General features: G+C 41.5%; 2 protein-coding genes across 20 annotated transcripts in view; both read left to right on the top strand.

Moving 5' to 3' along the window:
* Positions 1–20,887, top strand: part of tcf7 (transcription factor 7) — a 71,701-nt gene extending 50,814 nt beyond the window's left edge. Inside the window, exons 5-13 of one of the 19 annotated variants that reach the window (XM_068215843.2) lie at positions 4,830–4,908; positions 7,175–7,261; positions 11,356–11,472; positions 12,397–12,559; positions 12,730–12,837; positions 13,026–13,104; positions 15,869–15,917; positions 16,376–16,448; positions 18,290–20,887. In XM_068215843.2, coding sequence (XP_068071944.1) covers positions 4,830–4,908; positions 7,175–7,261; positions 11,356–11,472; positions 12,397–12,559; positions 12,730–12,837; positions 13,026–13,104; positions 15,869–15,917; positions 16,376–16,448; positions 18,290–18,571 — 1,037 coding nt within the window. In that variant the 3' untranslated portion in view covers positions 18,572–20,887. Of the gene's footprint in view, positions 1–4,829; positions 4,909–7,174; positions 7,262–11,355; positions 11,473–12,396; positions 12,560–12,729; positions 12,850–13,025; positions 13,105–15,868; positions 15,918–16,375; positions 16,449–18,289 lie in introns of all 19 variants that reach the window. The other 18 variants (XM_068215848.2, XM_068215844.2, XM_068215850.2 and 15 more) reach the window with 18 other exon arrangements.
* Positions 1–21,800, top strand: part of ddx46 (DEAD (Asp-Glu-Ala-Asp) box polypeptide 46) — an 800,864-nt gene that overhangs the window by 283,250 nt on the left and 495,814 nt on the right. The window lies entirely within an intron of this gene.

A 21,800-nucleotide genomic window follows, 5' to 3' on the forward strand; every position in this document is an offset into this window, starting at 1 on the left:
TTATTATTATTATCATTATTATTATTATTGTAATTATTATACGTATTTTTATTTCAACATTTACAGTTATGCAGTTTTTTTTCTAAATGTTTTGGTTTTCACATCCTATTTTATATCTGTAAATAATTCTTATGCTAGTAGTGTGTGCTTTATTTGGGTCAGAATTACATTATTATTGGCAGGGATGGGCAAAAACACATTGAAATGTATTTTAGATTAAAATACCAAATATCTTAATTTTAGTTGTCAAAATAAACTACAAAACACAGAAATCACAGTAAGATCAAACCTTTAAAAATACTACCAAATACTTTTACAGAGGAGCATGACCATTCTTTGCAAATCTTCCATCAATCAGACCTACTCGATCAGTTTCTTCCCCATTAAACTGACTTAGTGACGTAAACAGTGTTTGATAGCAAATGCATAACTGTTGCATAACAATCAGTGGGTGGAGTTTAAACAATAATCAGTGGGCGGAGTTTAGACACTATTGCATAATAATTAGTAGGTGGAGTTTAAACTTGCATAATAATCATCAGTGGGTGGAGTTTAAACACTTACATAATCAGTTTTCAAGATCAAAGGCATTGATCTTCTGTGGAGGTAGGCTTTAGACACTTGCCTAATAATCAATGGGCGGGGTTAATCAGTGATGTAAAAGTGGAGAATTATCTTCTGTGGAGGTGGAGTTTAGATACTTGCATAATAATCAGTGGGTGGAGTTAATAATCTTCTGTGGAGGTTGTATTTAGATATTATTACATAACCAGCGGGTGGAGGTACACACTTGCATAATAATCAGTGGGTGGGGTTAATCTGTGATGTAGAAGTGGTGGAGGCGGAGTTTAGACACATGATAATTAGTGGGCGGCATTAATCAGTGATGTAGGCTTCAGCATAAGTTGTTTTTAGATTAATGAGAAAGTTTAACGTTTTGAAACGTCCCGGATGGTTTTATTACAGTACAGAGCCCGCGTGTATGTCAGAAGATCAAGGGAATGTTGATTTCTCAGTTCTCATGACCTCTTTAACTGAAATAACTCTGTGCTTCAGCAATCAGGAGCTCACCAGAAGAAAGAGAAACCGCAGATGTTGTGTGAATGACAGTAGTGTTATTTTCAGACGCTTCTCACCTGCGTCTCAAACTGAGCTCAGTATAATCTCACACTCATCCCCGGCTCTGGCTGACACCTTCTGACTCATCTGGCTCTCGTTTTCATTTCTGATCAGGCATTTCTTTGGACAAACATCTGTAGATGCTTAAAGGAGTCTGGAGTGAAAGTTTCCCAGAGATAGGAAACAGCACCTCTGAGTCCTGAAATATCCTGAACACAGCGCACAAAAACACACGCAATCAACAAGCGGCAGGCCTGACACCATGAGGAATGCTTGGTGTGCAGTATATTATCACAGAAGTTGTTCCAATAGTATTGTCATGGTCATTTTATGCCACTGATTATACAATGATTATATAACAGCCCAATAATGCAAATAATAACTATAAACACTTTCAAATATGGATCATTCTTAAGGTTATTTAGGCTCTATAATTTGCTGTTGAAAAGGTAAATGTCCTATTATATATACTCTATTAAATGTCCTATTATATATGCTCTATTAAATGTCCTATTATATATACTCTATTAAATGTCCTATTATATATGCTCTATTAAATGTCCTATTATATATACTCTATTAAATGTCCTATTATATATGCTCTATTAAATGTCCTATTATATATACTCTATTAAATGTCCTTTTATACATATATACTCTATTAAATGTCCTTTTATACATATATACTCTATTAAATGTCCTATTATATATGCTCTATTAAATGTCCTATTATATATACTCTATTAAATGTCCTTTTGGGGTAAATGCCCCATAATAAACATTGACAGCGGTGAGGTAGAATGTAAAGGTCATTGTAAAATGGCTTTAACTTTACTTGTGAGTTTGTAAATATACAAATGATTGAGGTCATCTCCAAATATTGCACAATAAGTTGATATATTGATTATTGCGACAGGCCTAAAACAAGTGTGCTTAAACTAATGTACTATAAATGCAGATTATATGCACAAATACACTATAAATGCTCATTTACCACAGTGCAGATATAATATTCTCGATTAATTAAGTGCATTGACTTATTTTTTATCAAGAAAAACACCAGGGGTCACCACAGCAGAATAAACCGCTATCCCAGCATATGTTTTACTTGACGGATGCCATTCCAGCTGCAACCCAGTACTGAGAAACACCCACAAACACTCATTCACACACACACACTCATACACTACGGCCAGTGTAGTTGATCAGTTCCCCTATAGCACATGTGTTTGGACTGTGGGGGAAACCAGAGCACCCGGCGGAAACCCACGCCAACACGGGGAGAACATGCAAACTCCACACAGAAACACCAACTGACCAAGCCGGGACTCAAACCAGTGACCTTCTTGCTGTGAGACTCTGAATGTCTAACCATTTGAATAAACAATGAGAGGTAGTGTGAGCACTTACTGAAATTATCTGTAAATGTTAAAACCACAATAAAAGAAGAGTTTCTTTCTCCTGTTGAACACAAAGGAGGATGTGCTGAGGAATGCTGGGAAAAACATGCACAGTAGTGTTTGGTTTCTGCTATGGAAGTCAGTGGCTGTTTTTCCAGCATTCTTCAGATTATCTTCCTTTGTGTTCAACAGAAGAAAGAAACTCAAACAGGTCTGAACAAGTGCAGGAAATGATGACACGATTGACATTTTTGGCTGTGCTGTCCCTTTAAATGTCAGGTCTGCATTACCATGTTTGCCCCTTGCCAATAAAATATAGCTGTGTCCCATATATACAGGTTAAATGATGACATCAAATGAATATGCGTGTGTTAAAAGCACTTAAACAGGGTGAACTTCACTAACACTTTATTCTGATGCTTCATTAGAGTATGAGTAGACTGTCTGCATAATATCTGCTGATGCTGCTGCTAAACAGACATTTACTGACTATATGATTCTTTGCAAGTACATGTCAACTTGCACTAACCCTAACCCAACAGTCTGCTGATAATGTTAAATGTTACTGATGTTGAAAAAATGAGTAGTAAAAATCAGCTTATAGCTATACTGTGTGCAAATAATTGATATCCATATTGGTGCATCCCTATTAGAAAATATACTCAGTATAGGAATATTCATTACAGAAATCATTAGCCAGGATGTGCTGCACGCTTGTTCACCACACCTGCACACATGAGAGAATACACTCTTTTCTCATGTCTGGGTTTCTCGGTAGTGTATGTAAACTCCGAGAGCAGTAGGAAGAGCATTTGCAGATTTCAAATAAAGGTTAGAAAGGCAAACTATTGTTAACTAATGACATGCACACTGTAGAGGATGACACAGGGGTGTGTGTGTGTGTATATATATATATATATATATATATACACAGTTGAAGTCAGAATTATTAGCCCCCCTGAATTATTCGGCCCATGTTTTTTTTCCCCGATTTCTCCAGCACATTTCTAATCATAATAGTGTTAATAACTCATCTCTAATAACCGATTTGTTTTCTCTTTGTCATGATGACAGCACATAATATTAGACTAGATATTCTTCAAGACACTAGTGTTCAGCTTACAGTGACATGTAAAGGCTTCACTAGGGTAATTAGGGTAAAGTTAGGGTAATTAGGCAAGTCATTGTATAACAGTGGTTTGTTCTGGAGACAATCCAACACTAATATTGCTGAAGGGGCGAATAATATTGACCTTAAAATGGCTTTAAACAATTACAAACTGCTTTGATTCTAGCCGAAATAAAAGAAATAAGACTTTCTCCAGAAGAACAAATATTATCAGACATTATCAGAAAATTTCCTTGCTCTGTTAAACATCATTTGGGAAATAATTAATCCAGAAAAAAAATTCAAAGAAGGGCAAATAATTCTGACTTCAACTGTGTGTGTATATATATATATGCAGTTATCACCATCACGGTTTACTCACTTGAACTTCATTAATATTCCTGACTTTTCCGATCAGTTCTGTTCATTTAATGGACCTGTCATTACTTCTGACTTACTGCAAATCATTTTTCTCCACATCAGATTTCAGCTGCCTCCAGCACTGATGGTTTCTGGGTAATGTAGTTCTTTTTTAATTGTGTTACATTGTAGGCGTATTAAAAGAAAACTACAAATGGCGGTTCAACTTTATTGTCATCTTCCTAATGGTTAATTTTCACTCCCGTCTGCTCCTATTGATATTTTATCCTGTACTGTCCCAATCCCGTGATTAATAGCAAAGATGTCTCCCATTCAGCGGGAATCCCAGAGGAATCCCGTGACTAGTGGGATTCCTGAAAATATGTCGTCCTCTAATGCACAGATGAATTGTTCACTACAGAACTAGCAACATTCATTCATTCATTCATTCATTTTCTTGTCGGCTTAGTCCCTTTATTAATCTGGGGTCGCCACAGCGGAATGAACCGCCAACTTATCCAGCACGTTTTTACGCAGCGCATGCCCTTCCAGAGGCAACTCATCTCTAGGAAAAGAACTAGCAGCATGAGCTGACATAATCAATATGGTTAGTTTAATTTCGTGTGGACTGTAGAGTGCTGTTTGAGTGTGAACGCTCTACTTCTGCTCTATTCTACGACATGTTGCAGTATAAATAGCGTACGTGTGGGATTTGGGAGCTTGATTATGAAGTGTGGGAATCTGTGTGTTTCTCGGTGTCTGACCTCTGACCTCCGGCCGGCTGATAGCAGGTTCCCATGCGAGTGATCATGTGTGGTTTTCCTGTGTGTGTTTTCCTGCAGGTGTTCACAGACATCAGACGCAGGAGATTTCGGGTTTCTACTCGCTGCCTCAGGGTCAGATCACGCCCTCCATGAACTGGTAAGAGTCCCAACATGTCGGAAACTCTGCTTTTACTGCGCCAGCTCCCCTTTAAACACACACACACACACTTCAGACGAATGTCTAAACACGGCCGTCACTTCCCCTTGTCTGAGTTTCTTTCTGTGGTAACACTTTAATTTAGGCTGACGTGATTACACATGCACTCGCTATTGTAGAGACAATTAATTATGCTTAATTACATGAAAGTAAACCGAACCCACATTCTGGCGTTCGCCATAGAGGACGTTCATGTGCAATATTACTCCGCTAATACTAATATCACACTGTAATTATCAGCTTATGGCTCGTTTCCACTAACTGGTACAGTACGGTACGGTTCGGGTCGGTACGGGTCACCTTTATCAGGCTTGCGCTTCCACCATAAAGGGTATCCTTTTTGGTGTGTGTGGTGTACGACAAAGTTTAAGTTGACGTCATGCTCGCTCGAATAAATGTCTACAGTAATGCCGTACGGGTCATTCACATATCATAATGAGCAGCACTTCTCACAAAACAGATGCTTTATACACATGAATACTTGTGTATAAATGTTTATTACTAACTTTTCTATGAACAGGAGTTGATTATAACTGCAGATCAATGACCACTGTAACCCACTGTAACGTCTGTAATTATATTAAATAAATAAATAAATGAACATATATGAACACATACAGACCCTTACAGTCTCCGATATATCATTAATTACAGAAAAACTATACGCATCATACATTTAGTACTTATTTGAGTTCAAAAACACACGCAATATAGCCCACGGTCAGCGCAAACCTCTCATCTGTGTGTGTAATCTTCAGCAGCACATGTAAACTCTGTTAGAGAGTCATGTTGTCATTGCCAGTTCATAATAGTCCAAAAGGCGAAGATAGTCATGGCAGTGTGTTCATGATTCAGGGTGTTAAACACTTTTGCTCCTGTGTTTTGCCAGGTTTCTCCTTTTTTTCCCGTGCTTTACTCTCGCGCTTGTCCTTTTCTTTCTGAATGGATCAGATGACGGAGACACTTCAACAATCACGTAACGTTACACGTTATTCTCATCAACTCAAGAAGTTTGTTATATCAAATATAGACGCGATCGCGCACTCCCGGAAGAAAGCGAATACCGCTCGCACTTTTAGACGGGCTCGTAAAGCAACAACAGCACACGGCAGATTTTGTTCTTCTTTGCATTGTGTCTGTTCATCAAGACGACGACACGGTTTGTTTGAGCTCGGGTCATCCATGGCTGGTTATTTTATGCATATAGTATATCCATGTAATCTCTCGGCTGTGTATTAGAACAAGGCGGATCCTTTGTTTACATTCTGTCTAGCTCCACGAGCTCGTGACGTGTCTCTGTAACCAATCAGCGTTCGGCTGGGCATGTAGCTCCACCTTTTCGTACACTTTCTCGTTTTTGGGACCCTTTCGAAAGCGTGCCGAAAAAGTGGTACGGTTTGGTTCGGTACGCTTATTGACAGTGGAAACGGCCATAAAAGCGTACCGAACCGTACCGTACCGTACCACTCAGTGGAAACGGGCCATTAGATTAAAGTGAAAACCTACTGAAGATTGCTGGGGAAACAGTATGTATGCAGGGTGGGCCATATGTATATGGATACAGCTTAGTAAAATGGGAATGGTTGGTGATATTAACGTCCTGTTTGTGGCACATTAGTATATGTGAGAGGGCAAACTTTTCAAGATGAGTGGTGACCATGGTGGCCATTTTGAAGTCGGCCATCTTGGATCCAACTTTAGTTTTTTTCAATAGGAAGAGGGTCATGTGACACATCAAACTTAATAGGAAGTTCACAAGAAAAGCAATGGTGTGCTTAGTTTTAATGTTACTTTATTCTTTTATGAGTTATTTACAAGTATACAGTCTGATACACAAACACACTAATTCTGGAGACTCTGAGCTCATCCTCCATGTTCAGTTGTGGCCTGTATTGATCTTTAGTGTACGTCAGTGCTGTAAAGGTGTCAGAAAGTTTATCCTGAAGCAGAAAATCCATCAGCTGTGTCTTCAGTATAATGTAAACACCCCAGGTGTCAAATCCCCAACAGCTTTTATCTGGATGTTGTGGGTGTTGTTTGTGGGACTCCCTAAGAGCTTTGACCAGTTCAAGCACTGCCTGAGCTCCACTATGGGAAGCACTGATCTAGGAGACGTAAATGTCAGCCGTGGTTTCAGTCTGGCGCACAGACAGTGGCGTCCTCGTGTGTTGTAAAAGCTCCTAACAGTGTCCCGACCCGCCCGCAGGCCCAATCAGCCTGTGTACCCCCTGCCCTCCTGCGGCTTCAGACAGCCCTTCTCCTCCGGCCTGCAGAGCGGCTCATCTTACCCCAGGTACAGTAGTGTGTTGGTCTGATGCAGCCGGCTTCAGCATCTGTGTGTGTGTCCGCAGCCGGCTTCAGCTTCAGCTCCACCAGACGCATCTGCGCCGCTCAAACCCACAGTTCACACACACACACACACACACTAAACACAAACAGACTGGATCATCCTGCGATGAGTGTTCAGCACAGTCACAGAAACTGTTCATTTAAGCTTTAATCAGTCCACAGGGTCAGGGCGACACCGATCAGTGTTACCTGTTTTTATATGTAGATCTCATCGCCTTGGAGTTATAAGGGTCTATCTGCGTTCTGAATGATTTTAAGACATGAGCTTCCAAGTTTTTGCAGTGTGTGTGTAAGAGTTCTCTTCTATACATAACTATGACAGAGACTCCACATCAGGGGTCACTAATCTCGGTCCTGGAGGTCCGGTGCTCTGCAGGGTTTAGCTCCAACTTACCTCAACACACCTGCCTGAGTGTTTCAAGTATCTCTAGTAAGAGCTTGATCAGCTGTTCAGGTGTGTTTGATTAGGGTTGGAGCTCAAATCTGCAGGACACCGGCCCTCCAGGAACAAGTTTGGTGACCCCTGCTCTACATGTACTTTAAATGTAGAGCAGGGGAGTCAAACTCAATTCCTGGAGGGCCGAAGCCCTGCACAGTTTAGCTCCAACCCTGCTCCAACACACTTACCTGTAGGTTTCAAACAAGTCTGAAGGACTCAATTAGTTTGATCAGGTGGGTTTAATTAGGGTTGGAACTCAACTGTGCAGAGCTGCGGCCCTCCAGGAACTGAGTTTGACACCTGTGATGTAGATGATCAAAATCCTCCTAAATTTCTAAATTGGGGTTAAAACACACAGGGTAAATGCAGACAGAAGCTTCTCATCCTCAAAGATCAATTTCTGCTTGGGATTATACAGTTCTGTCCAGCAGATCATGAAATGAAGCATTACTTTGTAAGAAATACAGTCAGGCTGCTCATTAATTGAATTAAAAAGAAAGATTGGTGTTGTACCAATATGCTGATGTTTGAGAAAGGACATTTAATTAATGTTTTAGGATGAATGTCTTGTTTAAATTAAGCATACAAGGCTGTGCTACATATTTTGTCCAGTGCAGATGTTAATTTGATGTATTTAATATGGTCATAATCATTGTTGTAATTAAGAAGCCATGAATTAAATTAATGATTTGCCTTCAAGGCTTAATGTCAAATTTAAAGACTTGAAAAGAAAACAAACTAAGAGCAAATGAGTTTAATAAACCCTGAGAATGTTTCTGTGACTATATATACACAAGGAACAGCATTTCATATTTAATAAACTATAGTTTTATAACAATGGAGCAGTCCGGTGAAATGACAAAAAGCTGATCCTGATTGGTCCTCGTGTGCATTCAAAATGCTGAAAGAACCTTATAGAGCCAAGCTGAGCTCCACTTTGTAGATAAACCCTTATTGTTTATTAAATAAAACGTCTTAATGTAAACAACTTATAAAAAACATCCCATAATGTAAATAAGTCTTTAAATCATAAGAAAATTAAATGTCAGATAGAACCTTATAATTCTAAGGTGGTGATATATATATATATATATATATATTTGTTTCCTTCATCTCAGGGGCATGAAACTCCAACTTTTCCAAAAATATCTAACACAAATAACACAAAAGAATATAAAATAATAAAAATATAAAATATAATTATTTTTAATGATTATATTGGTATAATTTTTATTATAATTTTTATTATTTGTATTTTTATTATTAAAATATAATAACACAAATAACTGGAGTTGGTTTGGTTGTTATAAATGTCTGTAAAGAAAATCACTGTTTAGTTTCCTTGGGGTCACTGATAATATTCACCTCTTTATTTTAGATTCATTTGTGTAAAAGACATTTAAACCCATCATGAGTCTGAAATGTTTTACATTTCTGTAAAGGCCTGGGCGCAGAGCACAAATAAAACAAAGGGAACACACGCACACACACACACGCACACACATACACACACATACACACACAAACACACACACGCACACACACGCACACACACACGACTGCAACAGAGATCATATATATATATATATAAATTGGCAAAAATAATCTACAAAACTCTGAAAAAATTCATAAATAAATGAAGGACAAACACTAAAGCACAAAATCAACTTGAACACACACACACACACACACACACACACACACACATGCACGTGTCGCTGTCTACGGCTTTTTTATTTTGGCACACTGAAACATTTTACAAAAGAAAACAATCAAAAATATCTCAGACGACAACAGCAAGTGACAGAATACAGCATGATGGTGCGTTCTGGACTGTTAAAATACATCTGTTGATTATAAATATCAGTTTGTGAGGAAGTTTTCTAAAGCATCAAGAAATATGAGCTGAAGATGAACCAGTGTCTTCAATTTAGGGCAGGATCTGAAATTAAAGTTTTCATAAGTCAAATGATGGCGTAGTTGTGTGTTTGTGTTGTAAATGGATAAAAAACAGTACACAATAACCAACAAACACTGCGTAAATAAAGATGAACAGTGATTAAAAACAATCATATAAAGCTGACGTTTCCCTGTGTAACGGGTCTGTGAATGAGTGGAGTCAGGAGGACCTCAAGGAACCCAACTGTGATTGATTTATTTATTTATTTATTTATTCATTTATTATATTATTTATGTATTTTCCTGAGCTGTTCCGGGGTTAAAAGAGAGATGTGAGAGGGGTGAGCTCGTCTTCACCCTCTCTACATTATTTTTCATATTTTATTGATCATATTTTTATTGATTTTTCTGAATGTATTCACTGTTGTTTTTGTCTCTGTGGCTGAATATAACAAATCAAAAGTAGCTGAGAGGAGGAACTCTTCCACATGTCTGGCCTCAGCTGGAGTTCACAGATTTACTCATTATTATATTAGTGATCTGAAGAGCTGCTCTGTTTCAGTAATGCTGGATGTAAAGCAGCGGCTGGAACCGGGGATCACACATCCACAAATGCTTTCTGCTTTGCTGCATTTATATGTCTGCATTTAGCCGACGCTGAGGATGATGAGGATGAAGATGATGATGATGATGGCAGTCAGTGGATATCAGTCGCTTTATTGAAGAGTTTTTCCTTTGGGAGTCGAACCCAAAACCTTGTTGTTGCCAGCACTGTACTTTAGTGCGAGTGAGTGTGTGTTTGCATGTGTGTGTGAGTGTGTTTGTGAGTTAATAAGTATATGTGTGTGTGTGTGTGTGTGTGTGCGCGCGCCCTTACTCCACTGGAGCTTCAGTGTGTGTGTGAGTCTCAGATCCGTCAGTTTTTCTTCTCTCTGCTTTTGTCATGTTCATGATCAAATCCTTCCTCTGGAGCCCAAAACCCGAATCACAAGAACAAACACACTAATGCTCTTACAGCAGGAACACACGCAGGCTGTGTGAGTGTGTGTGTGTGTGCGTGTGTGTGTGATGTTTCTGTCAGATGTCAGCAGCCCGGGCACATCTTTGTTCAATTGGCCCCGTGTGGAGGGCTCAGATCCGGAGTGTGTGTGTGTGTGTGTGTGTGTGTGTGTCTCAGCTCCAGATGATCTGTCTGACTGGTGGAGTGTGTGTTGAGTAGAAAAGGCTTGCAGCGCCATCTGCTGGACACACACACACACACACACACACACACACACAGTTAAAAAGCACAGTTCGCCTATAAATGTCAGTTCTGTCCTCATTTCCTCCACTTGTTTCAAACCTGTCTGAGTTTCTTTCTTCTGCTGAACACAAAGAAGATATTTTGAAGAATGCTGGAAACCTGTAGTGTTTCCTGCTATGGAAGTCTGTGGTTAGAGGCTTTCATCTTCCTAATATCTTCTTTAGTGATCAGCAAAAGAACGAAACTCGTGAATGTTTGGAAACACTTGAGGGAGATTAGACACTGAGCAGATGCTGATGTGTGGGTGAACTGACCCTTTCATGGAGATGCAAACAGCAGCTTTCTGTCAGCGCAGTGTCTTCACCGTGCCTTCGCATTGACGTCTTTAAAATTTGACATGTAACTCTGTGTTTATGTTTGTGTGTGTGTGTGTGTGTGTGTCTGCGCGCGCCTGCAGGTTCTCTCACTCTCTGATGCTGCAGTCCGGTATGCACCCCACAGGAATCCCTCACCCCGCTATAGTGCCCCCTTCAGGAAAGCAGGAGCACGATCAGTTCGACAGGAGCATTTATAAGTAAGTCTCTGAAGTAACACACACACACACACACACACATATAATGAATTTCTTAGCCTAATTACGTTTGTAAATGTGTTGGCGTGCCCAGAGCCCAGACCTGAACCTGCATGAAACCCCTTCAGCTAAAGCCTAGTTCACACTACAGGATTTTAAACCTCAGCAGATCGCTGTGCCGTTCACACTACATGACTTGACTTTGTGTCTTTTAATCTCTGTGGTGTTCACACTACGCAACACAGGGGGTCACACACTACATGATCTGACAACAACTAAACAAATCAAGCTACCAAACCACAGCCAATGAAATTTTGAGGGAGGAGTCGTCAGAAAAAGCTGAACACTATTGGCTGCTTGTGCTGATGACATCACTGACAGCGTTTCAAGCTTTGGAGAAAACATTTAAAAACATCGTCAAATCAGCGGATTCATCACTCATCTGCAAGGTTCCAGTGGATAGATACACAGAGAGTTTTTAATTTTTGTAATTTTATAACTCTTTGAAATAAAACTAACATATTTATAACACCCTTGGTCATCAATCTGGCAACCTGCACCAGGAGTGCAATACCTAGTTCAACCACTGGGTGTCAAACTTGCACACTGCACACCTTTACACACCTTTAAGTGCCGCTACAACATTTCACCCTCACAAATTGTTTGTTATTTTCCTCAAAACTCTGAGAATAAAGCTGTAACCACGTGCGAAGCGTGAATACTTTCTGCATCCGCTGCGCATTTGGGTGTCAGGTGTGTGAAACTCTTGGAAATCCTTTAGCTGGAAAAACAAGATCACTTTAAATAAAGACACAGGCTACTTTAAAACCAGTGTGTCAGGAATGAACGAGAAGACAACACCTGAGCTGCTTTTACTGTGTTTTACCACGGTGTAGTGACGCGTGTGTGTGATTCTCTGTCCTCCAGCAAGTCTCATGCGGAGGCCAAGCGGGAGAAGGAGCCCAAGAAGCCGGTGATCAAGAAGCCTCTGAATGCGTTCATGCTGTACATGAAGGAGATGCGCGCTAAAGTGATCGCAGAGTGCACACTGAAGGAGAGCGCCGCCATCAACCAGATCCTGGGCCGCCGGGTGAGTCTCTGTGTGTGTGTGTGTGTGTGTGTGAGTGCCTGAGTGTGCGTCTGAGTCTGTGAATCTGAGTGTGAGTGTGTGTGTGAGTCTGTGTGTTACAGTAGCACAATCTGACCTGTGTGTGTGTGTGTGTGTGTGTGTGTGTGTGTGTGTGTGTGTGTGTGTTACAGTGGCACGCTCTGACCCGTGAGGAACAGGCCAAGTACTATGAGCTGGCCCGTAAGGAGCGGCAGCTGCACATGCAGCTCTACCCCAGCTGGTCGGCCCGTGACAACTACGTGAGTGCTTTGGTAATGAATACACAAATATACGGCACTGCTGATGTGTTTGATATTAGCCATATGTGATAGATCTGTCCTGTGAGCGCAGCAGATCACCTGTAATCACACCAAGCTCCAAGACAAACAGACAATCAATCAAACAATCCATTCTTCATGTGTTCTTTCTTCTAAACCTGCTCATGAAGCTGCAGAGCCAAACTATACAGAGGAACACAGAGAAGTCTGACGCTGAGAGTGAGGGCGGGGCTCAGATCACTGCTATGGGTGATGTCAGCATGCTCATTAACTATGCACACAGTGATTGGCTGATAGGAGTGGGCGGGGTCAGATGTATTCATGTATATATTGTAGAGCAGGACATTATGCTGCCTTCATTATTCCAGTAAAGATGTTAAATGTACACTGAGACTGAGGCAGGCTAAAAAGGATGTTTTGCTTTGAATGTTTCAGACGTTAAATAATCATTTGAATAAATTGTTATATAGTATTTTCCTTTTTTTGTAATATAAATCTTATTTAAATGCAGAAGTCTTGAAATAACTCAGGGTTTTTACCAGTGAGTCTTTCAATGTAAAGGGTTAATCCTAGTGCTCAGATTAATCACCGTTAATCACGTTCACACGGAAAGTTTATTTTCACTAATACATGTGTGTGTGTGTGTGTGTGTGTGTGTGTGTGTGTGTGTGTGTACAGAGAGATTTCTTTCAACACATTTCTGTGCATATACCTTTAATATCTCATCTCTACACTGCAATAAATGCTTTTTTTACGTAGATTTTTTGTCTTGTTTCTAGTCCAAATATCCAAAAATTCCTAAATCAAGAAGGATTTTCCAGACAAGCAAAACATTTTCTTGTTTTGAGAAATAATATGCCAATAATAAGTGAGTTTTCCCTTAAAACAAGCTAAATAATCTGCCAATGGGGTCAGCAAAATAATCTTATGTCAAAAGAAAAAACAATATTATTTTGCTGACCCCATTGGCAGATTATTTTGGTTACGGATTTGTACTGTAGCATTTTTACAGTTTTTTACGTTGAAATCACGGCCATTTTTTACAGTGTAGAGCCTTGAGCTTATAAGATCCTCGAGCCCTGGGCTCCCTCCCGTTGCTAGGTGAGAGGGGAGTTTTAGCTCAGGTAGATCTCGATGACTCCCCCTCCTGCTTACTGTAGCTAAGTGTCAGATATAGATGCTGAGAAGGTGTACTCAGAGCTGGCTAAAATATTTCAGATTAATTGTTAGGGTGCTTGTTGTTGAACTGTTGGAGGAAACCGGAGGACCCGGGGAAAAAGACGGAGATCTTCAAGACGGAGATATTGAGTCTGGTTATTCATAGTGAGTTAAGGATCATCTGATAGGATAATTAGTCATGAGCTAAAGTTGGAACAGCTGTGAACAATCATAAGCAGGTGATCCTCCCGACATTTGTTTACAATTAAACTTCACTTAAAGGCTTCACTAGGGTAATCAGGGTAAAGTTAGGGTAATTAGGCAAGTCATTGTATAACAGTGGTTTGTTCTGGAGACAGTCTGAAAAAATATAGCTTAAAAGGACTAATAATATTGTCTTTAAAATGAAGATTAAACAATTAAAAACTGATTTTATTCTAGCCGAAATAAAACAAACCAGACTTTCTCCAGAAGAATAAATATGATCAGACACACTGTGAACATTTCCTCAATCTGTTCAACATCATCTGGGAAACATTTAAACAAGAAAAATAAATTCAAAGGGGACGAATAATCCTGACTTCAACTGTATTTATGCATGTGTGTGCTTATATATAGATACTAAATACACACACACACACACACACACACACACACACACACACACACACACACACACACACACACACACACACACACACACTTAAATTGTGCCCAAACAAGTTGTTTATAGATTAATGTTGGCCAGCACTGATAATTGATTATGATAGTAAGACATTATTGTGGGCTCATCATCAGTCAGAGTAGCTGAATAGTGAATAATCGTTTGTTTACACATTTAAAGAGAGCGTTCTTAGAATGTTCAGGCTGTATCTGCCGTGTTCAGAACAGCTCTGAATGCTGGAGCTCTTGATTGTAATCTTGAGCCCAGCACTAGTGAACTGATGACGAGCGAGCGCTGATGCTGGAGTGTGTGCTGTCGTGTGTGTGTGTGTGTGTGTGTGTGTGTTCACGGTGGAGGATGTGTGTTTCTCTTCATCGCTTGTTTTGCTTCAGTAAAGGCAGAAGGTGAAGAGTTTCCTGTAGAGATATAAATACACTCACAGACTGACAGCTGACACACACACACACACACACACACATGCTGACAGGAAACAGCCCACAGACGTGTGTGTTGTTATGTGTGGGTCGCATAATATCACTCACATGTACATCTACTGACACACACATAATCACACACACACATTGACGTGTACACAGTCACACACGCACACACACACACACACATGTACTTGCATATATCATGAAACACATAAGCAAATGCACACACGCATAATCACATACACACACACACACACACATATCAATGCACACAGTTACTACTGACACACACAAATAATCTAACTCACACAATGATGCATACACACATATATCCTGGCGCACACACACAATTACACTCACACCCACATTGATACACCCACATATAGTTGCACACAGCTACACACACACACACACACACATACTGATACACACACAAAAATATTTATTGGTATTGCTGTACTTGTGGGGACATTTGGTTCCACCATTGTTAGGAATACACGGTACACACACAAACGCACACACACACAACAATACAAACATATACTGGCAAACATACACACTCTGACACACACACACAATTCTGACATGCGCGCACACACACACACACACACACAACCTTTGGTTTTCTGTGAATTGTGGGGAGTTTCTATAAACTTCTATTGTGTGTGTGTGTGTGTGTGTGTGTGTGTGTGTGTGTGTGTGTGTGTGTGTGTGTGTGTGTATTCATCCTGTCTCTGATCTCTCTTTACCACAGGGCAAAAAGAAGCGGAGGAAACGGGACAAGCAGCAGGACTCCAGTACAGGTGTGTGTGTGTGTGTGTGTGTGTGTGTGTGTGTGTGTGTGTGTCTGTATGTGTGTGTGCATGCTTCTGTGCAGTTTGTGTCTGTGTTTATCTGCTGTGTGTGTACGCGTGGACCTCTGTGACTGCTTGTGTGTTTCTCTAATGTGTGTGTGTGTATGTATGTGTGTGAGCTTGTATACTTCTGTGTATTGTGTGTGTGTATGTGTGTGTGTGTGTTTCTGTCTGTACGTGTGTGTGTGTGCATGCTTCTGTGCAGTTTGTGTCTGTGTTTATCTGCTGTGTGTGTATGCGTGGACCTCTGTGTCTGCATGTGTTTCTCTAATGTGTGAGAGTGTGTGTGTGCACTTCTGTGTTGTGTGTGTGTGTCAGTCTGTGGTCTCTCTCTCTGTGTGTGTGTGTCTGTCCTTCACCTCTGCTCTTCTTCTGCTCTTCTTCTTCTGCATGCTGCTTGCGCTCAGAGCCTGGCTCTCCAAAGAAATGCCGCGCTCGCTTCGGCCTGAACCAACAGACGGACTGGTGCGGCCCCTGCAGGTGTGTAGACTAACAGCAATGCTCACACTCCCCTGTGTGTGTGTGTATGTGTGTGTGTGTGTGTGTGTGTGTGTGTGTGTGTGTGCGTGCGTGCGTGCGTGCGTGCGTGCGTGCGTGCGTGCGTGCGTGCGTGCGTGCGTGCGTGCGTGCGTGCGTGTGTGTGTGTGCGTGTGTGCGGGTGTGTGTGTGTGTGTGTGTTAGTGACACTAGTGGCTCCAGCTGGGTTCTCTCTGTGGGGTTCAGATACTCAGGGCTGTGTGCTTTACTAACACTTTTGAATGCTCTGCTGTGTGTGTGTGTGTGTGTGTGTGTGTGTGTGTGTGTGTGTGTGTGTGTGTGTGTGTGTGTGTGTGTGTGTGTGTGTGTGTGTGTGTGTGTGTGTGTGTGCGCATGAGGATAAACACCGCTTGATCTTGACGTCAGGATGATCTGCTCTTCCATTAGTGTTTATTACTCTTCATCTGTAGTGTCAGCGCTCCTCTGTAATGCAGCAGCTCTGGAAACGCCACACTGTACACGTGTGTTCCTCTCCTCATGCTTACTGCACACGCCAGATTGGACACTGTTAATCTCAAGTTGCAGTGATGTACACTGATCTGATTTCACCATGTTTTTAGATCACACACACACACACACACACACTAAACTTTACAGGTTTATTAGTATCTAGAGCAGGGGTCACCAATCTCGTTCCTGGAGGTCCGGTGCCCTGCAGGGTTTAGCTCCAACTTGCCTCAACACACCTGCCTGAGTGTTTGAAGTGCACCTCAGAGCTTGATCAGCTGTTCAGGTGTGTTTGATTAGGGTTGGAGCTCAAATCTGCAGGACCTCCAGGAACGGGTTTGGTGATCCCTGCTCTACAGTATATTCTGCTTGTATTGCTATCTTTATTTCTATAATCTGTATTTTGAGCACGTCTCCAGGTTTAGTGAATATCTGTAATGTGATAAGAGTTTTATTCTCGTCTATAACATGAAGACTACACCATCACACACACCTCACCATGTTATTCACATTAATACCGCAGTCACACACTGACAACTCCTCTCGCACCCTTTACTCTGTGTCTGGTTTACAGAAACTCCACTGCTTCACATTAGAGTGTGTAATGCTGCCGAGCCCAATGTGAAAACTCTCATCATTTACTTCAATCCGTCGAGTTTCTCTCTTCTGTTGAACACGAAAGAAAGCTGAAAACTTCATTCTCCTTCAGCAGAGTCTCTTTATTTATCAGGGGTCGCCACAGTGGAATGAACCGCCAACTATTCCAGCAAGTGTTTTAAACGGCAGATGCCCTTCCAGCTGCAACCCAGTACTGGAAAACACCTATACACACTCATTCACACACACACACACACACACACACTACAGCCAGTTTAGTTGATCAGTTCCCCTACAGCGCATGTGTTTGGACTGTAACCGGAGCACCCAGAGGAAACCCACGCCAACACGGGGAGAACATGCAAACTCCACACAGAAACACCAACTGACCCACCCGAGACTCGAACCAGCGACCTTCTTGCTGTGAGGCCACAGTGCTAACCACTGAGCCACAAAACTTGTAACCATTAATAACTTCCATAGTACGTTTTCCTGCTATTGTTATCCGACTACAGGTTTTCAGCATTCTTCAAAGTATCCTCCTGTAGTGTTCAACAGAAGAACTCAGAGTCGTGTAAGTCACTGGAGGGAGTCTTGAAGGCTTTAAAGTGTGTAAGCGAGCGGTTCACACTCCAGAAGCCATGCGCTGTGAATACTGTCTGTTTTTGTGTGCTGGTTTTGATTTTGTCATTGTTGTGAGTTCATCTTTGTGACGTTTCGCATCCACGCTTTATTCACAGATAACTCTCTTGACTGTTCCTAGGAGGAAAAAGAAGTGCATTCGCTACCTCCAGAGAGGGCGCTGCTCCAGCCCACATTCTTCCGATGGAAGTGCTATAGACTCCCCCCCTTCACCTGTCTATCACCTGACAAACCCCACCTCCCCCTCACGATGCCTAGCCTCCAGCCCCTCCTCCCCCGCCGGCAGTCCCCACCCACATGGCAAACGCCCCGCCCCTCCGGCCAGACTCTTGCTGGACTTCAGCAGAATTAAATCGGAGAGTGCGATTCGTCCACAGTGAGACTCCACCCCCTCCTCAAGCCCCACCTCCTTACACCAGCGTCCCACGGAGCGTCCTCTCGCCCTTTCGGAAGTCGCGGCATTTCATGTACACACAGCTGAATCTCACGAAGAGCGCTCCGACTCTGTCCATTTCATTTCAGTGAAGCTGCAGGTCTGGAAAGTGTTTCTGATCTGATGTGGTTTTCCTTGCTGATGATGAGAGCTCTCCAAATTATTTAGATTCCCATTAGAGAGTCAACAGTACATCCAAAAATAGTGGACGCTTGTGCAAATGAAGAAATAAATGAGTAATGGTGTACTGCAATGAAGATCACAACAACTCAGAGTGTCTGACCTGCAGTAGAGGAATCAAGATTCATTTCAGGAACACTTTACTTGATGAGGTGTTCATAACGCCCTGTTCACACGGGGCTTCAGCGTCAACGCTTGACTGAAGGCGTGTCTGAAGTTGGGGCTGAAGCGATCGTCATAGCAGCGTCAGCCAATGAAATTCAGTCCCCAATAGGCCACTGTCTGAGCTGGTGTATTTGCATTCAGCGATCTGATTGGCTGACGCTTCCGTCAGCGCTTGAAAAGTTGAGCTAGTCCCTACTTCTGCAGCGAGCAACACCTCTGAAGCGGCGCCGACAGATCCACAATGCAGTTCGGCAACGCCTGACGTCGTGAATGGGAAGCGTTGACGCTGACGCCCCGTGTGAATGGGCCGTAAGACTGTTATGACACATGATATGAATGCTTTATGCATGTTTCAGACAGCTGTCATTAGGTGCCATGAGCTCATTTGAAGTGAAGTTTGTTTATAAGCTCATGTTGAGAGGATCACATGCTCATGATTGATCACAGCCGGTCCTGCATTATTCAAATTCATGATTGACCAATCAGATGATTCCTAAAATACTATAAATACCCTCAGCTCCAGATCACAGCCGTCTTCATTTTGAAGAATCCCCCCTTCCACCTCTACTCCTCCTCTCCTAGATGGGTGGCACGGTGGCCCAGTGGTTATCACTATTGCCTCACAGCAAAAACATCACTGGTTCTAGTTCTTACCAAGCCAGCTGATGTTTCTGTGTGGAGTTTACACGTTCTCCCCATGCTCACGTGGGTTTCCCCCGGGTTCCCCGGTTTCCTCCCACCGTCCAAAAACATGCAGCTGAAGTTAATTGACTAATCCACATCAGCACCATAGACATGCTGCTAGTCAGTGGTTATCTCTTAATAGCGATCACTATCTGTTCATAGCTACTACAGCAGGGGAGTTCTCCACATCTACCTGAGCTCAAACTCCCCTACCCCTGCAAACAGGAGGGAACCATAGGCTTGAGGATTTAATGAGCTCAGGGTTCTCTCCCGGAGCATGCCAAAGCTTTATAATCAATCATCAGCTGAGGGTGAACTCTTGAAATGCAAAGATGACATTGTTTGATGTCTTGGTTATTATTAAGTTGTCATAAAGACAACACAACCTGTCATAAATCTGTCATAAACATGACCGTCATGGGGCCAATATAATTGTCATGGATCTATTTCTGCTCACTTTTTTCAGTGCAGCAAAATTAATTTCAGGTTCGTCCCAGTGTAGTTTAAGTCAAGAAAAGTGTTAATGATGTGTGTAAAATCCTACAATTATAATGTAGATTTGTCTTTGTCAAGTTGTCTTGAAGACATTACAAACAAAGCCATCTTTACATTTAAAGAGACAGAACTGAGCTAATGACACTCAATGACAGCTGTCGTAAGCATGCATTACAGCTCCATATCCCTGCTGTTTATAAGCGTGCACAAAGAAACCCTTTGCTGTAGTTTCCCTTTCTCTGATTCAGTGTGTGTGTGTGTGTTTTTGTGAGATTCAGCCAGTGTGTGTGTGTGTCATGCTGAAGAAGATAATCATTCATTCCAGTGCCATTTTCCCACGTCACGGAAGTGTCAGTTCTCATCATAACTCTTGTACAATCAAATGTGTTGTAAACTTTGTCTTTTATAGATATGAAAGTTCATTAATAACTTCACTTTTATATGTTTTTATGTACAAAAAGAGAAAAAAACAAACAAAAAAAATCATTCCTTTTCATACAAGTGCCATTTACTAGTGTTGTGTAGGTCTGCAGTAGTCTGCTCCAGCCAAACGTGCTCGTCCTGATGCTCTCAAACCAAGTGTGTGTGTGTTTGTTTCTCATATGCAGTGTGTGTTCAGTGTTTGCTCAGGTCTGTTCAACATCACCGCACACACACACACACACACCACTCTGTCTTTTGCTTTTGATGTAACTACTCATTCTCTAGATTTATTATTAAACTATTCTGAAAGATCTTGCTGGAGGAGCTGCTGAGTGTTCCTGTGGTTCTCCTGCTTTCCTTAAATCGGTCAGCTCTTCTGCATCCGCACATTCATAACTGGGTTGCCAGATTGAGGTCAAAATGCTTTGAGAATTGAATATTTCATCAATTGTTTGAGGTCTTTCTACAAGATCTGGCAACTTTACCAACATGGACAAAGGGTGATTTTCCATCAGAGTGTGCCACGCTCATGACAGGAGTTTCCTGAGAGGAATAAAACAGGAGACGCTGGTAAATACAGGAGACTCCCAGTATAAAGTGTAGCGCTGACAGCAGGTGTGGTTAAAGTGTCCCTCCTCTGCTTTTCACATCATATTTACAGTTTTTTCCAATTGCTTACATTTTCTGTAAGCAGGTCTCATATTGTCAGAACTCTACACACAAATCACAAAACACACACACATTCTTCTCAAAATGGTCTTTTGTTTTCAAATGACACACACAAGCCTTCACATCAGTAGACATTCATAAGATCAGTTGAACACTGATGTGCTCAATGTAAAGCACTATGAACTTATCTTCTCCATTCCTCAATATGACTTTCTGTAAGCCTTTTTTTGTTCAGTGTTACATTTTACTACAGACAGTAGCCCTACAGAAGTGCACTGTAAAATATTTCAGAGTATTGTTTTTATACAAAACAAACAAATACCAAATATATTGTACTGTATTTCCCCCACAACGTGTACACAGTGTTCATCCTAACCAACACAAAGTTGCAGATACCATACCATCAACAGAAGTATTTGCTGAATACAGTCACAGTAAAAAAACAGCTGTACTGCATCCTCTTTTCTGTTTTGGTCTGGCCAAGCAGTGGGGGAAATGTCACTGCATGGCGAATCCAGCCGCGAAAGGCATCAACTGCTATAGCTTGGAGAACATGTATA

This window comes from Danio rerio, chromosome 21, assembly GCF_049306965.1.
Source record: "Danio rerio strain Tuebingen ecotype United States chromosome 21, GRCz12tu, whole genome shotgun sequence".
In the NCBI taxonomy this organism is placed as follows: Eukaryota; Metazoa; Chordata; class Actinopteri; order Cypriniformes; family Danionidae; genus Danio; species Danio rerio.